Source organism: Lonchura striata, chromosome 8 (genome assembly GCF_050655825.1).
Source record: "Lonchura striata isolate lonStrDom1 chromosome 8, ASM5065582v1, whole genome shotgun sequence".
Lineage (NCBI taxonomy): Eukaryota > Metazoa > Chordata > Aves > Passeriformes > Estrildidae > Lonchura > Lonchura striata.
The window spans coordinates 31463954-31488963 of record NC_140710.1 but is presented as its reverse complement, the minus strand read 5'-3'; the positions used below and the strand labels follow the sequence as shown (position 1 = coordinate 31488963).

Below are 25010 nucleotides of genomic sequence, written 5' to 3'. Positions count from 1 at the left end.
AGAAGAAAGGACACCAACCCACAACTCCCAGCACCAAACCCTCCTGCTCAGCTTGAGGGACACTATGCTGGGACAGCAGGGACCAGTTGGAACGCACTGTCTCTGGGGTGTCTGCCTGAGAATCCTGTAATGGTTTGGTTTGGGACCTTAAAGCCCATTCAGTTCCAACCTTCTGCTATAGGCAGGGACACCTACTAGACCAGGTTCTCCAAGCCTAGGATGGGACATTCATATTTCTGCTTTGCCACTGCCTCTTTGCCCTCACAGTAAACAATTTTTTCCTAATATTTAGTCAAAATTTACTTTCTTTCAGTTAGAAGTTATTCCCCCCCTTATCCTTGTAAAAAGTCTCTCTCCATCTTCCTTGTGGGCTCGTTTCAGGACTCTCTTCAGGTAGAACGATCCCAATTCCCTCAGCCTTAGGAGAGCAGTGCTGCCCAGGGCTGTCAGATGAAGGCTCTGTGTCTGTGCCTCAGTCAGCACTTCCAGTGCAAGGGCACAGGAGCTCTGCTCAGGAGTGCACATTTCTGTGCCCACAACCAGAGTTACCAGAGACTGGCAGAGCTCCTGGCCTGCATCTGCCTCTCTGGCAGCCCCACAAGCACCTGGCTTTCATTTCAGCTGAAGGAAAACCAGCCATCTCCATTTCAGAGGCTGGAATCTTTCCTCTACCTCTGCTCTCTCCATCCCAGGCTCTCTGTTGGGGTTGGGCTCTCTCTGGCTGCTGGGGTGTTTGTGCACTCGGGTGGCTCTCAGGCAGGGGTGGTTCTGCAGCTGGGGCTGCCCACTCTGGTGGGCTCCTGGGAGGCAGCAGACACACACTCCACCTAAAAATTTCCAGTTGACTTGAGCAGTTTCAGTTTTTCCATCCTATCTGCTGCCCAACTCAAAGCAATATTGATGATATCGCAGGGTGGGGAGACATGACTGCACTGCTCCTGGCACTGTGCAGATGGGTCTCCTTCATATTATCAGATTAACTCCTCTGGGATTTTTTTTTCTTTTATCTTTTTCTTTTTTTGCCTTTTTTAGCCACGCAGTACCAGAAGAGTTTTTCCAGGAAAAAAAAAAACAAACAAAACTGATTTTTTTGCAGTTAAGCCTAAATATAACCCTAAACCCATATCAAGCTGATGCTAGAAAGCAAAGGGACCAAAAGGAAGCTCTTCAGAAACTCCTCCTGGCATGGTAAGATCCCAGAGAGACAGGGGAGACTTTTAAAAGTCTCTCCTTCATTCCAGTGTCCCCGTGGGAGGCAGGGTGGGCCATCAGACAGTGCTAAGAGCATCACAACCTTGGGGCAAGGGTGAGTGCCACGGAAAGCCACGGGGGCTTTATTTTCCAGCATTAACCAACATTTCTTTCCAGATCTGCAAGGGCTTTGTAGATGGCAAGTGTGCAACTACCAACGAGTCATAACCACGAATACTTCTATCCATTAGCAGAATTAGCCTGCCAGGATTAACGTAACCACACAAAAATCAGTGGAGGGAGTAGAAAATTGGCTGGGAGAATCTTTGCCTGAAAGATGGGCATGAAACCTGGCAAAGCAGAGCCAAAATCCTTTGGGATGTGATGGCAGCTGGGTCTCCTGCTGCAATCCACCATCACTGCAGGATGGGGCACCAGCCTGGAGGCAGTGGCCTGCCTTCCCCCGTGTCCCAGAGCCAGTGGGCTCACTCCCAGCAGGGCTCACACGGTTTTCAGTGCCAAGGGGATGTGCATGAGCCAACCTGAGCGAGGACAGATTTCCCACCACCTCTGCCTTCAAGCAGGCCTGGAAAAGGTCAGAGATGGGCAGAGCCTGCGGGCTCAGAGCAGAGAAAGCCCCGCTGCAGCACGGCTGCTCCTGCCCCGTCACCGCCGCCTCGGTGACCCAGTTGAGTCATGGGGGGATGGCAGCCAGAGACATCCTGCACTGTGGGCGGCCCTGACACTCTGGGGACAGCCAGGGGCTCCTCCACAGCCCCACCGAGGTGGGGAGCAGGGCAAGGGGGCAGCCCGAGGCAGGCTGATCCTACCTGCACCCATGGCACGCCAGCCTGCTCCCCATGCTGCAGTCCAGGAGCTTTTTGTGATTGATCTTCCTCTGCCCAGAGTGAAGGATGCAGCTGATGTGTGGGAGAGATGGCCATGATGCCTTGTGAAGGCTGAGCTGGAGCAGAGGCTGGGCAGAGTTAAAAAATAAAGCAGGGATTTATTAAAGGGCCTCAATGGATCTACCTCGGGCAGCACAAGAGCCCAGCCAGTGCTGCACCCAAGATGAACCAAAATGGTCAAAAAATTCACAACTGGTCATGGGGTCTCTCACTTTTATAAGTTCCATTCCATTTGCACATTGGAGTTAATTGTCCAATTCCAGCTCCAGCCCATGAAATCCCACCCTTCTTGTTTTTCTTTCAGCCCACATAGTTTGTGCTCTTGGGCCTGAGATCTGGATCATTTGTCCTTGGTCCCCAGCTAGGGAAGGAATTATTTTGTCTCCCTGCTCTGTGCAGAGAGCTCACCATCCCCTAATGTGAAGCCCAGACCCACACACTAAAGCATCACAGAATCTGAAAAATAGAAAAGCCAAAACCTGAGGTATCATTTTCCCCCCTTTAGAGGTTCAACAAGACCTTTACCTTGTTGACTCTCTAATATTTACTAATAATAGGTATTTAATAACAGATGAGTATCTAACAATAATAAACAACTATCAACACAAACATCTAATAACAGATAAATGTCTAACAGTAAATGTCTAACAAGAAGAGCAATGTCTTGTACAGTCTGGTATCCTGCAAAGAAGAATAATGATTATTGTGAACAGTTCTTTGAGCACAGAGGAGGAATCATTTAAAACAGGTTTTCATCTGCATTAGTCTCTGTTTCGCAGTTGTGTTGGGCACAGCACAGGCTGAAGGCACAGGCTGGGGGTGAGGACAGGGGCCAGGCTCTGGGTGAGCTCCTGCAGGGCCTGCCTGGTGTGTGTTCACTGCTTGCAAGTGCTTTACGTGCTCGAGTTTTAAAGAAAATATATCCACGTGCTGAGTTGTTGAGTCATGGCTTGGTGTTTTATCACTGTCAGCCCATGGAAGCCATCCCATTCCCATATGGATGGGGGCAGGACACGTTTGGCCTCCTCTGGAGGCTGCTTGGTCCTGGGTCAGCACAGGGCAGCACCCCCCACGCACAGAAAGCATTTCCTGGGAAAAAAGCACAGATTTACTGCTGCTCTTGGCAACTAAAGGTTGCTCAGAATTGCGAAAGAAAGGCTGAGACAGATCTTTTTATGTTCTTTAAATTATTTTTCCTTGAAATGTCTTTTTCTTTACGTGCGCAAACTTCTTTTTTCTTGCAGGCTGAAGGCCTCTCCAGCTCTAAAGGGAGCTGGGCTGGGGCTCTTTCTGCCTGGGGGTTTCTCTGAGGCACAGGCAGGACAGCGAGGTGTCACCTCACCTCTGAGCTGCCACAGGTGGGCTGCAGGTGACCCCGCAGCCGTGCCCCGGTGCTGAGCTGCTCCCATGGGAGCTGCTGGCTCTGGCAGCACTGCTCCCTCCCTGCCTGCCACAGACACCACCAAAGGAGAGGAGATGCTGTGAAAAACAAGGTAACCCGGGGCTCTTTCTCCCACGCCCAGCCTTGAAGGGGACTGAGAACACTGGTAAGGAAAAGTTGTCTTAGGAGAAGAAGCAGTTTTTCTCAGATCTGGGCAAATCTGTACTGAAGATGAAACTTGAAAGAATTATTTTTTCTAGGCTCTATGAAGCTGCAGACACTGTAAAAGCAAAGAATCCCTAAAAACAAGATGAGGAACAGATAAATTATCAAGATAGAAATGTTGTCAAATTCATGAGTTAGGATTTTGCAGTCATGCAGTGAAAACATTTAAGAGCTGTTTGATACCAGCGTGGGAATGTGTCTAAAGGACCTATCAGAAGGAAAATGAGAAGCATCAAATCCCCCAAGATTATGTTCCATGTGTGAGCTCTGGTGGCCTGATGGGGAGAGGACACTGCCTGGGTCAGTGCATCTGCTGTGGTGAGGAGCTGGGAAACCCTTCCCAGCTGCCAAGCAAACAGGATGATCAGCGCATGGAGCTCATTGCAGGGTGCTGGCAAGAGCCCTCAGGACTTGTGGGGTGTGTGGGGAAAGGGGTGAACCAAGGTGGGAGGAATCAGTGGGGGGAAACAGAGAGAAAGGGGACAAAAGGGACTGCTCAAGTGCCTGTCTGGCCTGTGCTTGGTGGGTATAGCATGTCCTATCTGCTTTCCAAGCTCTCTTTAGCTGTTTCCCTGCTGAGGGTCTCTGTTTGGTGTGGAGGTTGGAGTACCTGTGATGGGAGGGACACCATGGGCAAAGCACCCTGTGTGCCAGGATGGCAGCATTCAGAGAAAGGGCTGTGGGTGGCTGTGTGGGCCAGCAATTGGTGAGCCAGACCAGCTGGAAACCAGGCTAAAAGGCTCAGGAGTCAGAAGGATAGAGTGCAGAGACTGTGCATCTAAGGCTAGCAGCTGGAGGAATTTATATTTTGTGTATATATCTTCTGGGCTTTCATCGTGACAAGCCAGGGAGGGGAAGAGGATGGGGCCACTGGTGTTGCTTGGGTGAGGACTGTGCATTTTCTGCCTGTGGCACATTGCTGTGAGCTCCTGCCTGAGCGCCTGCCTGCAGAGAAGTGTCCCCTCTCATGCTGCCCCGGGGGATGCAGGCAGGGGAGCCCCAGCCATGCCCCTGAAGCCCAGACATGTCTGAGCCCAGGGGAGAAACTGGGCTGGGCTATTTTCCCCTTAAGGACTAGTGCAAGTGGCAGGTGGAGAAGAGAACAAACGCCGACCAGGCTGCAAACAGCCCTGGGGATGCTCAGCCTGCCCGGGTTTCACACCGCGGGCACCCCCGGCGCTCCTGCCCGTGTCCCTGGGGGCTGGCAGCGTGCCACGGGCCGGCAGCAGAGCCTCAGAGCCTCGGCCCCGCTGGAAAGGCTGCTGAGCACGGGTGCTGCCGTGTGTAAAACAGAGAAACCGCGGCTGCGTTACTCAGCCGGGGCTCTCGGTGCCGGGAGCGGGCGCACTCATCCCTGGAGCGCGGGCACGGGCAGGGCTCGCAGCGCCGCCGCTGCTGCAGCCCGCAGGGCACACGGGGCTCCGTGTGCAGCTGTGCAGCCGGGCCAGAGCCGCACAGCAGCTGGGAAATGCTCTGCAGCTGCACAGCTGAAATTGCCTCTCACAGCCCTCTGAACCTGGCCAGCTTAGTTCGCTAAAGAACAGAGATCAATGAGGCTGTGGGTAAGACAATGATAAGTTAGATTCAAACTCAAACAGGGGACCCCAGCCAATCTTATTAAATCTTGAATGCAGATATCTAGTTAGTTAGTGAGCTGGGCAGGGTTGAGACTTTCACTAATTTCGTGTTCAAGTGTGGGAATTTTGAACCCCCCCTATAAAAGGAGGCATCAATGAATGAGCATTGGCTGCTGTGGCATGATCTTGGCATGTTCAGTCGTGTGCCCAAAACTGCAACTAAGTGTAACAAAGGGCAAAAACACCCAGAGGAAAACAGGATAATTTGAGTTTGCAACACTCCCTTGCAGCCTCTGGTTTGCACTTCTCCAGGCCAGAGGCTGGCAGCGATGGGCTCCCTTCTCCAGGGAGGAACTGGCAGCAGAAAATCAACAGGAGTTGTTCTGGTATTGAGAATATAACTGTGCTGCTGGGTAATGTGCAGACAGTGAAGATTGAAAGCCTCAAGGACTGATGTGTCAGGGACATCCTTGGGTAAGGGGCCAAGGACTGCCTGATTTTTGGAGATTATGGGCACCTCATCTCACCCAAAAGTAAAAGTTTAAGCCCACAGAAACCTGTTGTGATGGTAACTGTTCAATCATTCATTAAAGCTGCACCTAGGTAATTCAGTGTTTTGCAAATAAAAGGATTAAAAAGAGAAAACTGAGCCCTTTTTTTTCTGTGTGCTGTGTTAAAACAGAGATTGGCACCAGCAACCCAGCAATCCTCCCCCTGCAGGGTGCAGAGAAGGGAAAATCTCCATCAGGACTTGTGTGAAACCAAGGAGAATGTCGGGAGAGTTTACAGTGGCTTCAGATGGACATTTCCTAATATTGAAATAGTTACAGTGGAACTGTTATCCTGGATTCAGGAGCTACATTTGGTGAGTTTATAAGTGCTGAAGTTTTTTAATTGCTGAAGAAGTGGTCAGGGCTTAAGGATTAGTGACCATGATCTGACTGTAGTCAGTCTGAGCAAAAGGAGGGCAGCCCCAGCCAGTAATACAGCTACTAGAAATTGCAAAAGAACTAATATAAGCTAGAGGAAATTATGAGCCAAACTGACCAGGTGGAAAGAACAATAGCTAAATGACTGTGAATGGAAAGTTAATGACCTCTTTAACATGTATTTGAGAGACAGAGAAGAAAACAATTTAGCCAGAAGCTTAACCTGACAGCTGTTAGAAACGAGAAAGCAATGTTAGAAAACAGAAAAGGAAAAAGTTCACAGTGTTCGTGAAGGTGAAGCATCACTCTAATCAGTGTGGTTTTATTGACACCAGATCCTGACTCAGTCTCTGAAATTCCACAGCGAGTGGATTAGCCTTTGCTGCTGAAGCTGTTGCTGAGAGGCAGCTGAAGTGGTATTGCATGCATCCTGATCAGCAAAGGATGCTAAAATATCATCCCAACAAAACACTGGCAAAGGCGTGAAGTGTCTTAGGCAGGAAATGGCATGTGGATCTCTCTTGCTGGGCTTGGCTGGGGCAGGGATAACATCTAACTCTTCTCCACCTCTGCAATGCAACAGTTTGAAGTAAATGCAGGGCCATCACCACTGATTAAAAAACACAAGTCACCCCAAAACAGAGGCTGGGATTTGCAGACTGAGCTGTTGCAGTCTCCAACATGTCTCTGGCCTAGAAAAGGCCACCAGCTCTTAACTCCCTTTCTTCCTACTGCAGTCTCTAGCTGCCCACCACACAACTGCTCATGCTTCAACTATTTAAGGGAATTAATAAGGCTAATAAAAGGAAGTACCTCTGCCTGAAAATCCTTCCCCAAAATCTGCTTGCAATTGTTTTCAAGTTAAAAAGAAGTGAACAGGTTAGAAACACACAGGAAGACTCAAGAGCTGCAATAAAACCTCATTTTCTGAAGGAATGGCTTTGAGACCATCTTTGCTGGCCAAAAAACTCCCACGGGGGTGATTAGGGGAAGCATTCAGGTGAATGATGTCAAGGCCAGATAGGAAGAGAAACCACTTCCTTAACCCAGAGCACAATTGTATCTGGGGCATCAGGGTCTTCATGTCCCTCTTGGGGATTTCTGACACCACAGGAATGAGTGGGAATGGACCTGGGCTACCCAAATACCTCTGCAAAAGCTCCATTTCTGAATGTCAGCTGTAGAATTCTTTCTCTTCTTGTCATAGATTGTTTATTCTCTGTACCAGAAAAATGTCAAAAGATTTATTTGTTTTTTCTCTGCTGATACCTTACAGCAGGACGGTGAGTTATGGTGGGATTTCTGCCTGAAGCAGCTGTAAGGCAAAGGAAGGAAGATGTGTGTGACCTTGTTGTGTGTGTAAGTTGACCTTGTGTAAGATGTGTGTGTAAGTTGACATTGACCTTTCAGAGATGCCACACTGAATGATTATGATTGGGCTTTCATAATTGGCCTTAAGTTTGGGCTTTCATCTTTTCCAGATTCTGTACTGCATTACTGTGTAACTGAGCTTCAGGTAACGTGTTGGCAAGTTCTCCTCACAGCTCAGTCACACAAAACAATCCTTTTCCAGCCCCAGAACCAAGGACACGTTGCAGCTTCAGGCCCAAAAAGTGCAAACAGCAAATTGAGGAGAGCAGTCTGGGAGGACAGGACTGCATAACCTGGAGCTGGAATTGGACAATTCACCCAAATATGGAAATGGACCAAAACTTATAAAAGTGTGAAAACTCGTGACTCGGGGTCCATCTTGGGTGTAGCCATGGCCAGGCTCTTGTACTGGCCAAGGTGTATCCTTTGAATGTCTTTTAATAAATCCCTACTTTATTCCTTTAACTCTGCCCAGCCTCTGTTCCAGGGAGCCTCTCAAGGCATCCCTTAGCCCTGACCCACTCAGCTGCTGGCTGATAAGGGGAGTCCACCCCCAGGAGCAGAAGAGCCCAGAGAGAGACAGAGCTCAGGGCAAAGACCACCAGCAGCAGTGGGAAATCTCCTGTCACATCCAAAAAGAGCCAGCAGCTGAGCTTTGGACCCCAACAAGTCTGCTGTGGCTGGTGGTGGCTGCCAGCTGAGGCAGTGCTGGGGGGGCTGCACTGCTGCCCCTCGGGGCTGTGCTTCTCATCCTGCCTGGCTTTGCTGTGCCCAATGCACCTCAGCATTGTGTCCTCTTGTCCCTTCTCTTGGCCCAGGGACTCTGACAACCAGGAAAAAGGACTGTGCTCACAGCAGCTGCTGCCAGTGTGCCCTGGGGAACCCAGCCACTGCTCATCTCCCTGCTCCCATAGAGCAGCTTCTGAGGAAAAACACCAGGGCAGCACTGTGGGATGGGCACTGTGGGATTTACCCCAGAAAACCCATTTGGGGATATCTCCACACAATCTTGGCTCTGCCTAAATGTCAATATTTTTATTTGTGATTTCACAGCATTTTCACATTTTCTATCTCTAATTTACACTGCCAAAATTAGCCTGACTAACAGGAATTCCTTCTTGCTGGCTCAGTGCCTTTGCTGTCAGAAACCCTTGACAAACATGCACATCACCCAAAAGGTGGCTGTACACAAGGAGCAAGGAAAAGCCACGTGGCAGTGTAATAGAATATCATGAGTTGGAAGGGATCCACAAGGATAATTTAGTCCACCTCCTGAATTTTTAGAGGGACCTCTCTATCTGCCATCTCCAAGAATAACTTTTCATGTCAGATTCATAATCTATTTTAGCAAAGGAAACATATATAATATTTTTTTTCCAGTTTAGCAACTAAAATCATCAGATTCTTAGTGTGCTGAATGTGAGACATTGGTGTCTTTTGTTCTGTTGATCAAGGGAGACAAATAGTTAATGTGGTTCAGGAGCAGGACTCCGCAAACCTTTTAGGCAGAAGTCCTTGACTTTGACAAATAAATCTGTCTTAATTATAAAATACTTTATTTCTGGAGTGGACAGAGATCTTAAACAGCAGTTGCCAGGGCACACAAAAACCTTGACTTCATAACAGTTTGCTTTCTCCCCCTCAAAGGCTTCCTTTGCTATTCTAAATCAAACCATGACAGCAGTTATTCCTTGCTGGCAGACAGGCATCCACACACAAGAGGACAACCCAGCATCCAGTGTAAGTTGCATTGCTTGACTGCAGCTGAAATTATAGGTAAAAGGTAAATTATAGATAAAAGCTACCAGCAGGGGCTGAGAGGCCAGACCCCACCTGTGAGCACACCCCCCTTCCTGCTTGGCCTGCCAGAGGATCCCCAAGGAAAAGGACATCCTGCAGAAGGGCAGGTCCAGGGGGACAAGGTCCTTCCTTCCATTTTGTTAAAAATAATTTTTGGTTAAAAAATTCCTTGTACACAGTTAAAAATCACTCCATCACCTCCCCACCTGCTGAGTAGCAGTTTCACACAGACCATGCTTCACAGGTATTATGACAAAGAGAAACAAGGCTATTGCTGAAGGTGCAGTGCATTCCCACAGCTGCTCCTCTGCCCAAGAGTTTTCCTTGCCCCACAGGCAGCGCCTGGTTTTGTTCTTAGAAGTCCACACTGCTTGCTATTCACTTTCTTTTTCCTTGTAGCTGTTTGCAAACAGTTTAATTGGTTCTTCCACTGTTCTTCTGAGAAATTAAATTCTCCTATATTGTCTCACAATACCCTTTATCCTGACTCAGAGATGGGGCAACTGAGAGGCATTTCTTATTTCAAAGTTTGCATACAAATACATACTGTGCAAACCTTCTATCAAGCCCTAAAAGCTCTCTACAAATCTATTTCCTACACTGTGTAACTCCCCAGTTCCTCCTTTTGAGCACTTTCCCTTGAGAAATGGGGGTTAAATGAAGGTGGGTGCCAGTAAGGGCTGCCAGTCCTGGTTAAAGGCTTCTGCTCTGTGACTGTCACACACAGAGTGTCCCTGTGGGCCAGTGTGGGAATCCAGAGCTTCCCTCTGGCTGCCCTGGCAGGTCTGGGACCCTGGCAGGGGTCAGGAGCCCCCCTGGACAGAGCCCCCAGAGACACTGGCTGTGATCTCTGGCCATGGAAAAGAGTTTTCAATCTTACAGGATAAATTAACAGCTCTGAGTGTTGGATATAAGTAATAATTAAGTGTGGCACAAGTACAAAAGTAAAATTTTAGGATTCTAGATGAGGGGTCCAAAGGAGACAAGATGGAGGAAATTGGGTGTGCCTTGTCCTTTTTCTCCTTCTTCATGCCCTCCATGTCTCACTGTGGTGTTGACATTTTCCTGTTGGTTCAGGCTGGGGACACACTGTCCAACGTAGGTGACAGATATTGGCACGTTATTGTAAATGCAGCCCAGGGAGTTTCTGGTATTTAATGTTTGTCACATCCCACTGAGGGCAGAGCCCCACACGCTGCCCTGCAGGACAGAGCTGGGCAGGGCAGCAGAACATGGTAGAGATAAACAGAATAAACAACCTTGAAACCAGCACAGACCAATGATGGCTTCTTCTTTGGCAGTGGGGCAGAAAGACAGAGACTTTCTACAATCTGGGAATCATCAATAACACAGATTCCGACAGGCCAGGGGCTCTGCTCTGTGCCCCTTCCCAGTGATTTGGGCACTGCCAGGCTGGAGTTCCAGCTGAGTCCTGGTACAACCATGACACTGCAGGATTTAGCCTTGACTGTAACCAACACCTTTCAGCCAAAGTTTCAAATCACTCAGCTCCCCAGTCTGGGAAAGCCCAGAAATGACAGACTGATGTAGGAGATGTTTGTAGGAGATTGTTGTCAAAACCAAACAGACCAGCATGCCTGGTTACCAGCTTGCCCTGGTTTCCTTCAGTCCTTGCTGGAAAGAAGCTCCTGCGTGTGTCACCGAGAGACATTTCTTTGGAAAACTGACAAGGTGACCACAGCACCAGCATGCCCACAGCCATCCCAGCCTGCCTGCTCACCAGAATGACCAGCTGACTGCAAAACCCCAAGTGACTCCAACCTTAGTGCCCCTGTGGAAGAAGAACCAAAATAATTCTGACTAATTACTCTGTTCTGATGAACACAGCAGATTTTGGGAAATGCTGAGTGTGTGCAGCAGGTCTGGGGTGTGTTGGGATTCCAAAGGCCTGGGAGGTTTCAGAGGCCTCTGAAAGCCACCAGGTAGCATGCAAGCAACCAAATCCACGGAAGAGTCTGTGCAAGGGTGTTTGTCCCTGGAGGTGTTGTCCTCTGTCCTGTTTTGGATACTGTGCCAAGGACAAAATTACTTGAAATGCAGCTTTCCTGCTGCCAGTGCTGCTAAGTCAGGCTGAAAGACATTTGCTCTGGGGGAGTACAGAAATGACAAGACAATTCCAGAAATACATATGCACAACCTTCACACAGAGGGTTTTTTAGGGTTTTTGAAAGAAAAACAGTACAAAATCCAGGGTCAGGGAGAGGGGAGATGGAGACTGGGAAGAGCTCACATCTGGTTCCAAGGCATGTGTATAAAATGTGAGAATTACAGCCTTGAAAGGGTTTGGGTGTTTTAGCTCAGCATCCTGGCATTTTTGCAGAAGCTGAGCAGTGAGCAGTGAGCCCAAGTTTCTTTTCTTGGAAAGAGCAGGTTGGGACCACTCAGAGCAGCTTTCCTGAGCACCTCATCATCCCTAGACATGACATTTCAGATCCAATGAAGCAAACAATCCTCTTCACATCCCTCCAGCCCCAGCAGCCCTCTGCAGCACCTCGGGGCATCACTTCATTCCTCTGCAGGGCTTGGCCAAGCCTGGGTCCCATCCCAGTCGGGGTTCCCAGGTGCTGTGTGACACAAATGCCAAACTCACTCTGCATCCCAGGGAGCTGCCCTGGGGCAGCCCCAGCCCTCCTTGCTGTGTGCAGTCGTATTTCTGGTGCAGGAAGGAGGGTGAGGGCTGCTCCTGGGTTGGGGCTCAGGCAGGAGCTCCAGCACAGCCAGGCAGTGAGCAGAGGTGGGAAGGGAGCAAGAACTTCCACACCAGTGGAAGATGTGGAAGTGGAACTGTCTTCACTAAGCTTCCATGGTGTGTCCTGCAGCAAGCACCGGGGTGCATCCTCGACTCAACCCACCCTCAGCTCAGCGTGGGGTGTCCTCACAGCAGGTCCCACCCAGCTGCTGCACTCCCCTCTTCATCTGGCTTATGCTCACAGGAACTATCCTTGCCTAGGTGGGAGAACACATCAAAGAACATTGCTCCTGCTTCCTCTGCATGCAGGTTACATGTCAGGACATGTGCCTTGTGACAGGTTAAGAGGGCACATTTTGGGGAAGGGAAACTTTCTGACAACTCATCCCTAGAAGGCAGGCAGGTAATTATATTCCCAGTGGGCTCCATCCTCACCAGGAAAAGGCAGCACCTGACTTTGGTCATGATTTGGTAATTTACAGCAGAAAAAAGTCCAGCAAAAAGAGCAGCGGAAAGAGCACTGCTGGACTGCCCCCAAAGAGTGATGCAAAATCTGCTACCCAAAATAAGCACAGGAGATGGTCCCTGCTTCAACCAACTGATATTTGGCAGCTTTGGGTGTCACAAGCAAAAGTCACAGAGACCAACCAAAGGCATCCCAAGGGACAGGCTTCCCTCTGCCAGGAGAGAAGCCTGCATGGCCAGGAAATGCCCCTTTGGAGACATTTTCTGGACTACAGGTTTCCAAGTGTGCAAAAGGGGAATTTGTTCTCAAAGAGTTCTCAATTTTCTCCTTCCGATGCTTTGCACAGTATCCCAAGGCTTTAAAACTGGAAAAGAAACATGAAAAGGGAAATGCCTGTTTTCTCTCCAATCCCTTATTCTATCCACGCGTCCCACATCCTTTCTTATTCATTGCTTCTGTGCAGAAAAGAGATTTTGGGAGCATTATAAGATGCTAGAAGGGGAGAGAGCCAGCCCTGTAAACTCTCAGCCCTGTAGACCTGAGGGTGAACAGAGTGGTGAGAGTTTTTACTGACAAAAGATTCAGTCATGACAAGCACTGTCCACCCAACTCTTCGCTGTTATTGGGAAGGACACACATCCACAGTTAAAGCTATGAAAGACATAAACACCTCTCCTTTGAGAGGCCCTTACTCAAAACTGAACTGGGATGCCATAAATCAGCCCCCACATTCACACAGAAAACAAAAAAAAAAAATTAAAAAAAAATAAAGAAAAGAAAGAAAGAAAGGAAGGAAGGGGAAATTTAGATTAGTCACAAAGAAGTTCCCCCGCCTGCCTCTCTGTGCATAAAGGCACTGGCTTCACTTCACTGCTGCTCCTGGGACAGAGCTCCCAGCCCTGCACCCTGCGGCCCCTGCCCTGCTCCCAGCCCTTCCCGGGGCTGGGATGGAACGAGGGGCTGGGATGGAACGAAGGGCTGGGATGGAAGGAGAGCAGGACACCGAGGCAGGGGCTGGGGAAAAGCTGGAGTGCCACAGGGAAGGGGCAGAGCACGAGTGGAAGCTCTGGCAGGGAGGACAGGTCAGGAACACGCTGCACCTCGTCTCTGCCGTGGCTCAGTGGATTTTACTGCTTGCCTGCCTGATTTACCTGGGTGTACATTTTCTGCAGCCCTCAAAGGTAAGAACTCAGTTCAGCCCGCTGTCTGCTGGCCTGTAAAGCCAGCAATATGGGCTTATTCTCTTTTTTTTTTTTTTTAAGAAGAGAAAAAAGCTTTTAAGTTTATCCCTATCCCTATCCAAGTTTTTAATTCCTTCTGTATGATAGTGTATTTTAAAATTTTATTTTATTTTTATTTTAATTGCCTGTCCTCAAAATGAAATTCAGTGTTGCTCAGTTCAGCATTTGGGCACAAGTTCCCAGCCGAGAGACTGTTCCAAGAATGCTCTTTTCACTGATCCCTGGGGAAGGGAGGTCTGACTCCCTCCCACTCTTGCCCCTCCCTGCAGTGACTTGTGCATATTTCCATTTAATTGAATAAGATCAAGTGCGTGAATGACAACCCAATGTGCTCATAAACACCTCCTGAACTTTCAGAGTGTACTAAATGGCAAAAGATGTGTGACAGAAAGCAATTCACCCTTGTGACAGCTCTAGCAAGACCTCCTGACACCTTTGGGTGCTCTCAGCCTGCCCATAAAGCAGGCTTAGGGGAAGTCATCTCCTTGTGTGCCTGCCTGAGGAAGGCTGCTGTGTCCAGAGAGGGTTTTGTGTGCCCACAACACCACAGCAAACAGGACAAATAACAAAAATGCTTTGGGGCTCACAATGTTCCAGCACAAGCCGCAGCAAATACACGTTTGCCTCTCTCGTGTGCTTGCAGGCTGCTGGATTGTCAACAACCTTTCACTGCTGCTTCAGAGCTGCTGTGCAGCAGCGATTCCTCCTCCCACTCCTTCTCCAGGAGCTTTGCACCACTTTAAAGCTTGTTGTGCTTCGTTTTACCCGAGTTCATTCTTTCCTCCCACCCAGGCTCGGCACAGAAGCAAGCCAGGCATGTGACTGTGGCCTCGTGCTCCAGGTCCTGTGCTGCTTACTGAAACTTTGGTGCTCTGCACAGCTTTCACTGACTTGAGGCTCACTGTGGCTATTAAACTGCAGGATAACAATCCTGACAACACTGAAAGAGAGCACTTGTCAGTCAGGTCAATCCTCTTCTCCTTCCCCTACTCTGGGAGAGAGAAGTTGCCCTGTAAGGCAGCAGAGTGCAAGAAATCAGAGTGCTCAAGGTGCAGAAACCTCTTCCAGGTCACACTCTGGCTGTGCAGCCTCATCTCTCAGCATCTGGTTCTTCTGTAAAAATGCTCCTCCTGCGGAGGAAGATAGCAGGGCCTGGCATTCCAGCCTGGGAGCCTTACAAACCCAAGGGAGCAGCAGCAGGTGGGGGGACACAGTACATGTCTGGAGCCTCCCTTCCTCAACAGAAATAACTGAAACAGAGTGCTCGAGGGGCAGCAGTGGCAACAGATGAGAAGTCCAGGTCCTGAGAATCACCAAAGGACCTTTTCAGTTTTAAACACTTGGTAACTACAGGGTTAGGACTATTATTTCTATTCTTTTAACAGATAACCCTGGTGTCCTGTTTGAAGTGCCCTGCTCTGTACATGGGGAGATTTCATTGCAGTGCAATCACAGGGCTCAGCTGGATAACCCTGAACTGGCCATTTAAATGTCTCCTGGAGGGGCAGCAGCACGGATCTGACTTGACTTTTGGGGCAGTTTGGGGATATTTATGGAAGTAGGGGAACAGCAGCGTGAGAGTGGCAGCCTTGGGAGTGCTGGCCCATGGGAGTGAATGAGTGGCTCTCCCTATCCTTGGGAAGAGCCTCCTGCTCTCCAAGGTGCAGAGTGTCATGCTAACTTTATTTGCAAGGGAATAACTGTGTTTTTTCACAGAGAGATCATATTTGATTCCTTTCCATTGTCTTTGTGGAAACATTGCTCTTAAAAAAAATCCCTCCTGGACTGTTCTGTGAAAACAGAGCATAAATAATATCATGGCACATCCTGAGTAGTGAGCATCTGCAGCCTAGATTGTGCTAACAAAAAGGGACAATGATCTCATTTCTGTCATGATACCGCTTGGAGAACAAACCTCAGCTGAGATTTCCAAATGAGGAAGTTAAAAGAAAGGTCAGTGATAGTCTGCTTTTGCATCTGCAATTCCCACCTCTGCTGGAATTGCCTTCTCTTGCCACACCTTTCCTCTTGCTGGAGATGTAAAATCCCTGATTCTGGTGAGGAGAAGGTATAACCCACTTCCAGAGGACGGTCACCTGCCACCTGTGGGACAGCTCCACGTGTGACACAGGCAGTGCCCTCAATCAGCCCCCTGAGGTTTGCTTTCTGTGGTCCAAACTTATTCCTGAAACTGGTGCCAGGTGGCACGGCCATGGTCAGTGTCCCAGCCGGGGGGAAGTCCCCTGTTCAGGGATCCAGAACAGGCAGAAAGGAAGAGTCTGTGTGTAAATGGCATGGGGAAACCTGAGGCTGGCAGTAAGAAGCACCTCCGTGTCCTCAGCCCTCCTGGCACACTTTCCCACGTTGCATGTGGAGGCAGAGCAGAGAAGGAGAGGTCACTCACTTGGCTGGGAGCTCCCAGAGTCCTTCCAGTACCATGGGCACACGGAGGCTCAGCAGGATGTACCAGCAGGTGCCTGTGGGAACCCCCGCCGGGTTCAGGGGCTCCGTGTGGTGGAAAAGTCTCTCCTCCAACCCGAGCTTCCAAAGAAAGACTCTGCAGCCTCTTGTTTGGTCTCAAGGCAGTTTATTGTGAGTTATCTAAAAGATTTTCTTCTCGGGCTGCGGCTGTTTGGTCAGCGGCCCGGGCAGAGACACACACACACCCTGACATCCTCTCTGACTGCTGTCTTCTTCTTCTCTCCCCCTGCCCAGGGCTGCTGCTGTCTTTTATAGGGTACATTATGTGTTCCATGTTTACAGTTTTCCCCCAATACCTACTACCTATGTTACAAGGTGCTTTTCTACTCTAAACCAATCCATAAGTGCCAGCATCACCAAGAACATGGAGGTAAGGAAGAAGAAGGAGGAAGAACAGGATCAGCCCACTTTCCTCCATATTAAAACTTCTGACCCCCATATACAAAATAAAACCCCCCCTGTACAGGTGCTAAACCCCCCCTGTACAATACTAAAAAATTTCCCCTTCTACTTTGTAACTACTTCTACTATCCTATCTAAACCTTTGTGACTGCTTGTTCCACCTTCAAAGTTGGTAACTCATTCCATGGCTCAAACCCAAAATCACAGCTGTTTGCAGCTGCCTGCCAGGGTCTAAAATGCTTCTGACCAAGGCCTGGAACCTCCAAAAATGTCTGAGGGACATTTTGAGTTCCAACAGTTACCTGCACAGTGCTTTTGAGATCGCACGCCTGCAAGAGAATCGTGAAACAGGCAATTTGCATTAGTGGCAGTGGGGTTGAGAGAAGTGCCTGACCCAGGCTGTCAGGGTTGAATGCACCCTGCCCATCAGTGGCCAGATCACACCAGACGTGTGCTAAGTGCTTTGCTCTTGTCTCTTTTGAGAAACTACCTGGAAATCCCGGCTGTGTGAGCCAGGAGGGGAATGCTGGTGCACTCAGGAATAAGGTCAAGCCTGAGATTCGAGCCGAGGCAATGGATAGGGACGGCGGTGCCAAGGTGGTGCCAGTTCCACCTGCTCACAGGGGTTGAATTTGCGCTTGCCGGGGTCTCAGCGCCGCGGGCGCCGAGCATCAGCCGCGGCAGCACTAGAGGGTGCCAGAGCAGATCTCTTCCAGCTCCAGCTCCCACCTCAGCCCGGTCCCCGCCTCACGGGCTCTCCCTGTCCCTCGGGGAGCCTTTGGCACAGGTAGCGAGAAGAGCACGGAGCGCTGAGCCCAAGATTCACTCTTTAATCAGGCAAAAGGCTGCGGTTGTGTAGAGACTGCAGATTTGGGTCTGCTGTGGTTATGATGAGAGACAAGTTTGAGATGCCAAGTTCAGATTTAAAAATCCAACGCAGAAGCTTGGTGTTTTGCATATCTGGCCAGTAAGATACACGCTTCTATATTTGCATTCACTTTCTCTGTTGCATTCATAAATACAAATCACAGTCATAGAATGATTTAGGCTGGAAGGGACCGTGAAGAAAATCTCTTTCCAACCCCTTTGCCGTAAGCAGAGAGGGACACCTTGCACTGTCACAGGCTGCTCCAAGCCCCTTCCAACCTGGCCTTGAGCACTTCCAGGGATGGAGCACCCACAGCTTCTCTGGGCAACCGGTGCCTGTGCCTCACCACCAAAATTAGGAAGAATTTCTTCATAATAACTAACCTAAACCTGCCCTCTGTCATTTTAAAACCATTTCCCCCTCTCTCATCACTCCAAGCCCTTGTCACAAGTCTCTCTCCAACTCTCCCGTAGCCCCTTTAGGTACTCAAAGGTGCTCCTCTCCCCACTGAACAGCCCCAGCTCTCTCAGCCTGCCTTCACAGCAGAGGTGCTCCAGTCCATTGTAAACCCATCCCAGTGCACTGAAGAGCCTCTGAGAGACCCACACCTCTGGGGAGAGCCTGACCCAAAGTGCACAAGTGCAAGGAGCCATAAAGGCAGAGCCACCTCCTGGTGCCCTGCAGGAGGGTGGGACAGCACGCCCGGCTCCTTGCCCTGCCTGTCTGCCAGCTGCTCCCTGCCAGGCTCATGCAGGAAAGGCTCTGCACCCCAAGGGCCCGATGAAATTGCTTTTGGTGGGGCAGTTTTTAAAAAGTTTTGTGTTAGGAATGAGAGATGGATGGAAATTTTTTTTTTTTGCTTGTTTTTAGATTATGATTTATTTTTATTAGAAGTTTCATATGTTGTTTATATTTTATATTTAGTGTATAAAGAGAAGGCATTAACATTTATAAGATATATATATATATATTTAAGGCTTTAAAAAGTTATTTTGTTTAATTAATTTTTATACATTTTTAATAATAATTAATGATTTACTGTTTAGAAAATATTTATATTGTGGTTTTTTTAATTAATTATTTTGTGGTTTTAATACTGTAGAAAATGGAGTAGATGAAGAATAAGAAGGAGATTAGATAATGTTTAAATTTTTTTATTTAGCTTTTATATTAAAATCTTTAAAGTTTTAAATTTTTGATAAATTATATTATTATTTATTTTATATATTTGTAGGTGTTAATTTATTTTAAAGTTCTGGAAGTTTTTGTTTTAGTGGATGAAGGTTAAAAGTAGTGGGTTTTAGAGGACTCAGCTATTTTAGGATATGTAGAGAAATGTTTTTTGTGTTTTCCTTGCTGCCTGCTCTGGCTCGATGCACACACCAGCGTGGTTTTCGAAAGCAAACCAGCCCTGGGGCTGGCAGCCAGGCTGCAGCAATACCCGTGGCCGTGCTGTACCTGGAGCCCAGCTGCGAGGCTGCAGCCCTGCGGTCCTGGCTGGGAAATAAAAGCAGCAGCCGGGGGCTGCCAGCCCTGCCTTAACCAGGATTTACCCGCTTTGTCTTCCAGACCCAGAGTGACAAGGTGCTGTGGACCCACATCCGCTACACAGGTGGGTGTGGGGTGTTGGGTGGGGTCCCCCAGGGTCCCTTGACCACCCCCCAGCGCAGCAGCCACCACTGTGCCACATCCCACATTTATATTTATATTATAACTTATCACAACTTATATAACTCCCCACCCTAGCACAGTCCCCAGGGACCTCCGTGGCATCCTGTGGCCCCTAAAATACCCAAATGGCTCTTACGGGCTCGGTGCCACAGTGATGGCTTCTTCTTCTTCAGGTGCCAGGAGATCTGTCAGGGGAGAGGGGCCAAGCCTGCCCCAGTGCTGCAAGGGGACAAAACGAAACAATTGGGTTTTCCCAGAGCAGAACAAATAACCTGAAAATCTGCGTGGATCCCTGCAGCCCTCACCTATCTCCTTAAAACACTCTTTCACTCTGTGAATGAACAAGAAAGGTGCTTTTTGACAATTTACTAAATGCACACGGCACGCTCTTGGCTTTTTCTGAAACAAGTCAATGGTTTCCTGATTTATGAAAAATGTATATGATTTCCTCAGGAGGAGTGGGTGAGAGCACACACCATATCAGATGTGCTGCTCTGCATGGCAGCAACACTGGAGGTTTGTCTGACGTCACACCTCAGAGATAAAACCAATCAATAAAACTATTAAAGTAATACTGAAATATTATTGACAGTTTTACTTTCAGTTAGAAGTGTGAGGCAGCAGGGAGTCCAACCTAATAGAAGCCCATCTTCTTCAGAGGAAAAGCTTGAGAAATTTGGCCCCAGCCCAGAGGGGCTGTGCTCCCTGCCTGGAGCCCTTCTGGCTGCCCTGCCCCGGGGGTTCAGCTGGTGAGCTGAGAACCCAGGGGCACAGCACAGAAACATGGCCAGCACAGCCTGGGAACTGTTACTCTTCATTCCACCAGAATATCTTGCCAAGTTCCAGTTTAATTTCTCCTTTTTCTGCTCTGTATTAATTAATTCCTTCTGCTTCTGTCTCTTTGCTGCTCTTTCATCATGTCTTCTGGAAAAAAAAAACAAACCAAAAAACACAACCAAACCCTAAGACAAGGGATTATGTTACCAGTATCTCCACAGAAAGCACTTTCTGTCTTCCAGCTCTGGATGCTTTTTCTTCATCTTATTTACTGTCTTAATTTTCCTGTTCTTTTTGTGAACCTTTTCTTTCTAAACTCACAGTGATGCTTTACTTGCTGAATTTTTCTGTATTTTAAGATACAGAGTAAGTAAATAGTGCATAAATAAAAATCAGGAGGAGCAATCTCTATAAACCATGCGCCAAAAGGCACGGTGTACTCAAGAGTGGTAATCTGTAAATTTCCATGGGAGATGATGGCTGGCTAGGGTAGATAATATTCTAGCTCTGGCCTCTTGGATTAAGCTTTTTTTTTCTTTTTTTCCTTTTTTCCTTTTTTTAGAGATGGGGTAACTGAGAAATGTTTTAAAAACTTTTATTTTATTTTTAGTCTAATATGAAGGGTAAGATAATACAGATGTTATAATTTACATTATAATTAAAAGTTAATTATTTCTTAATTACAACATATTATAAGTGTTTTTTGGTTTATTAGTTTTTGTTACACTATGTTGTAAATGTTTTAAAGTTAATAATCTAAAATTACTCTGTGGGTTTTACTAAAATGTATTTTTCATAGTTTTATTTCTCTTAAGTATTTAGTCATATTTGTAAGGCTATCTTTTGAAACTTGTTTCTAGTTCTATTTCTCAACGTTTGTCTTATTCTACGGTATTTCTAAGTATTTTTTATTTCAGAGTTTGTATACAGATGTATACTATGTGAGTCGCTTGTTAGGCTTTGAGAATTCTCTACAAATCTATTTCTCACATTGGTCTGCCCTGTTCTCTGGTTTACTTTCCCCTTTTTTTATATTTTTCAATCTTCCCTGCGGTCAGGTGGTGCAAGCCAAGCCGTTCCCTAGAAGACATTTGTCAGCATGGGATCATCTTTGCTCCCTTGCATTGCAGGTGAAAGCACGGAAGGAGCAGCCGTGAACCTGACCGCGGAGTTCGGGCCCATCCAGGTCAGGAACGGCTCCGTCGTGGTGCCCTGCGACGGCCTGTACCTCGTGTCCCTGAGGAGCTTCATCTACCAGCCCAGGGACGGGGCCGAGCTGAAGCTGACCCTGCAGGTCACACAGAAGACGACCAGAAGTGTCCCGTGGGAGGAGACTGTGCAGGGCAGTGAGAGCAGGGTGAACCTCAGCACAGTGCTCTACCTGTTCGAGCAGGACAGCATCACGCTGTGGACCAGCTCCCACGCCAACATCTCGGACCTGACCTTCAGCCTGGTGTTAGTAGGTGAGAACAAGTCCTAGCTGCAGGAGCTGGAGTACGAAGAGCAGCACGGAAAGCACAGCCTTCCCCACCGAGCTGTAGGCTTTGTACTTGTCCAGGCAGACTGCTCTAGAAGCCCTCGTGGGGCTGTGGAGGGCCTGGCTGGGAGTGCAGATGAACCACAGGTTTTATGTAGTGCATGCAGGATTCGCCTCTTTGGAGCTCTCTGCAGCTGATTTGCTACCCAGGATGGATCTTTCCAACCCTGGGGAAAGGGATGCGTGAAGTTCTTGAGAAGAACAGAAATGAAAGCCAAAGAAAGTCACCCAAGCTTAGCTCATATTCAGAGAAACCCCGGGTTTCCCTATTTACTTGACAGTATCTGTATATAGTAGAAATGTGTTGTGTTTTTTCTCAAATAAAAGTCTGGTGACTCAGGAAGATACCTCAAGTGTCTTGAAGCCACTTGGAGCAAGAGGAGCACAAATCTGCCCAGCAAGATGGAAAACAGGGAAGAGGCAGCCTGAAATGCCTTTGGAGGGAGCCAGATAAAGGCTGTCTGAGAGAGAAGGGCCGTGAGAGAAGGTGCTGCTTGGAAATGAGCTGACAGGACTGCACTGGGCAGCAGGAGCACTGACTGGAGTTCTGGGGAGAGCCTTTGAGAGTGGAGCCCCACTGGCTGTTCCAGCTGTCTGCAGATCACTGATGCCTGCACCCATCTGCTGGGACATTCAGGGCCTCAGAGGAAAACCTCCTTCAAGCACACACACACCGGCTTGACCCAAAAGTCATCCAGGCACATAAAAAGTTGGGCAAACTTGTGGTGAGCTCTCTAATGGACCAAGGGGAGGCTGCAGGTCTGTGCAGCCTCTGCTCAGGGAGGACTCGGATGGTTCTCATGCCTGCCCTTGGCTTTGTCCCACGGGGGTGACCAGAGCTTCCAGGCACAGCTGCCTGCTGCTGCTGCAGTCAGACCTGTCTCAGTGACTCTCCTGCCTGCTCCGACTGCAGCTGCTGGAGACAGGTCCTGCCCATGCTGCAGGCAGCCCCTGACCCCAGCAGCTGGGGTGTTTTTGCTTGCAGCAAGGCAGATTTTAACTACCTGTCAGTTTTTGACTTTGTGTCTCCCAAGGAACTCATCGACATTTCAGCATGTCACTGCTGGCTGCACGCTCCAAAGTCTTGTGCTAGAAGTATTTATGTATTTAAGTGATGGGCATAAGAATGTTACATCAGATTGCTTAGGAACACTGGGAAGGGTTCAGAGCAGATTGTCAGCACCAAACTCCTCTTTGAAGATGCTTCCAATGCTCTGGGCTGTTCCTGCTTTGTAGACACCCAGACCTGGACTGATGCACTCCTGGCTGAGCACTCCAGCAGGCTCAGGTGCTGCAGGCAACTAAGGACATCCTCCAGGCCTTGGAGAGTTCTCCTGGGCTTTAGGCTAAGGAGCTTCCCTACCTGGCCAGGCTGGAGCCTCAGGGGAAACTGGCTGAAGCTTTTCTCTCCTCAGCTGAGGAGCTGTGGCTGACTTGCCCCTACAGGATGCTCATCATTAAGGGATATTTTGGGCTTTTAACTCTGGCCATGCTCACCACCAGTGGACTGAAGGCAGCAGCACCCTGCCCCGAGGCTGGGGATTGTCACTCCCCAGCAGAAGCGAATGTGTTTCTCTTCCTAAAAAACAATACATTTTTCCTTTGTAGTATTTGGGCTTGTAGTGTCCCTTGGAGGCGGGGCCGTGGGAGAAGGAGGTTGGAAGTGGCTGGTGAATGATACATTCAGTGTTTGAGCAGACATTTCCAATGGTATGGAAACTGTATGACATTTTCACATACTTCCTTTTTTTTACAGTTCAGCTTCTGTTTCAGCTCTCCATGAGGGTGTGCAGGGTTGGGGCTCCCCAGCGTGTGCTAACACTGGGCAGGCCATGCCCAGTGTGCAGGGCTGCACAGGACAGCAAGAAAGATGAAGCCTTTCTCTGAAGAGGGCACAAATGGATTTGTTCTTTGGAAGGCTGCACCCTTTCTTCTTGTTTAGAGTAGGAGAGGACATTTCACTCACTGATCCCACTGCACTTCCAGGCTGAACTGGACTGATCTGCATCTATACATATACCTGCACTTGTCTTGAAATAAAGGTTGAAACAATTCAACTCCTGCCACTGATTACTTGATGGACTGACTGCCCTCATCAGAAAGTTCCCATGCCCTCAGCTTTTATTTGAGACCCCTTTCTTCCACCAGGTTAAAAGTCTCTGTGATATGAGAAACATCAATTTTTGTTGCTGGGGTTGTAGAGGCCTTGTAGGAGCTCACGGATGGTGCTAGAATCCCACCTGACAGCTCTGTTCAGCCAGGCCAGTGCACCCAGGGCTTAGGCCACCCCTTGAAGCTGGGCATGTGGAAGTGCAAGGCTGGACCAGGCAGTTTCTGGAGACTACAGAGGGGCAGCACATTCTTTTTCCCATGCTTACAGTCACAGAAAGGAGACCTCGTGGTGTGTCCTCTGTGATGGATGGGTAGTGCGAGGATTGACTCTCACAATTATCATGTATATTGACAAATATCATGTATATATGGTAAGAAAAAATTTATAGATTTATAGTTATGTTTTACCCTCCCGCATTACCAGGGGACATCTAGGGTTGGGACATTTGGGAGGGTTGGCTTGTCACTATGGGACATTTGGGAGGGTTGGCTTGTCACTATGGTGACATCTGACCTCCAATCAGGGTTTAAGGAAGCAAAACTCCACCACTGGACAGAGGAGAAGGAGATGGACAGAACTTTGGGAGGGGCAAAAGGGTTAAAAGGCAAAACCTCCATTGTGTGATTGAGCACATGGTGGGAAAATCCTCTGCTCCCAACACTGTAACATTTTCTCTATTCAGTCTTCTGTTGTATTTTTGATGAGGCTTAATAAACCTTTCTAAATTTCTGGAAGTGAGTAGCACTTTCTCACACCTCTCTTTCCACAAGGCCATTTCACAGGACGCAGCCATCAGCTGGGTCATCACTGACCCCTGGGTGTCCAGGCAGCCTCTCCCACTGCTGTGGTTTTGTCTAAGCCATGCTGCTGCACAGGCTCCAGAGGTGGCCACGGTGTTCTCATTCTCCTTCTCCTTTCCCATCTCTCCTGGCTCACCTTAAGGATGACAGAGCTGCTGTGAGAGCCATGGCCACCCCTGGGGAGGAGCTGGCCTCGATGTTCCCAGCAGAGGAGCCATGCAGAGCAGAATGGGATGGAGGCTGCTTCTCCTTACACAAATCATGTTGGGAAACAGTCACAGGCCATTCACACCCGTGTGAAGATGACCTCATTTTCTACCACATATGGTTATCAGTAATAATGGTTGAGCCTGTGGTTTTTCAGACACCATTTACATTTCATCAGCCAGCCTGAGTCACAGCTATTGCCCGTCAGCTTCACCAGAGAGGAGAAAGCCAAAGTGCAAAGTGCAGCTGGCTGGTGCTGCTGTAGAGCCAGCCCTGTCCAGCTCAGGCAGCAGAAAACACAGAAATTTTATTTCCTTATTCAACAATCAAAATACAAAAGTATGACACAGACTCA

The 25010-nt window shown here is 48.5% G+C and overlaps 1 protein-coding gene across 1 annotated transcript; it reads left to right on the top strand.

Annotated features, from left to right (window-relative positions):
- Nucleotides 1–1793: 1793 nt before the first annotated feature.
- LOC110479003 (uncharacterized) lies at nucleotides 1794–23592 on the top strand. Its single transcript, XM_085585618.1, has 4 exons — nucleotides 1794–1871; nucleotides 5965–6147; nucleotides 19120–19162; nucleotides 21129–23592. The coding sequence occupies exons 1-4, from the start codon at nucleotides 1794–1796 to the stop codon at nucleotides 21476–21478; spliced, it is 654 nt and encodes a 217-aa protein (XP_085441744.1). The 3' UTR covers nucleotides 21479–23592.
- Nucleotides 23593–25010: the final 1418 nt, after the last annotated feature.

What these genes read in the sequence shown, in the direction of transcription:
- LOC110479003 (XM_085585618.1), top strand. Translation starts at nt 1,794, where the DNA reads ATGGGCAGAGCCTGCGGGCTCAGAGCAGAGAAAGCCCCGCTGCAGCAC. An exon ending in GCCCCGTCACCGCCGCCTCG is followed by an intron (nt 1,872 to 5,964) that starts GTGACCCAGTTG and finishes GTGTTAAAACAG; the next exon opens with AGATTGGCACCAGCAACCCA. An exon ending in GACCCACATCCGCTACACAG is followed by an intron (nt 19,163 to 21,128) that starts GTGGGTGTGGGG and finishes CTTGCATTGCAG; the next exon opens with GTGAAAGCACGGAAGGAGCA.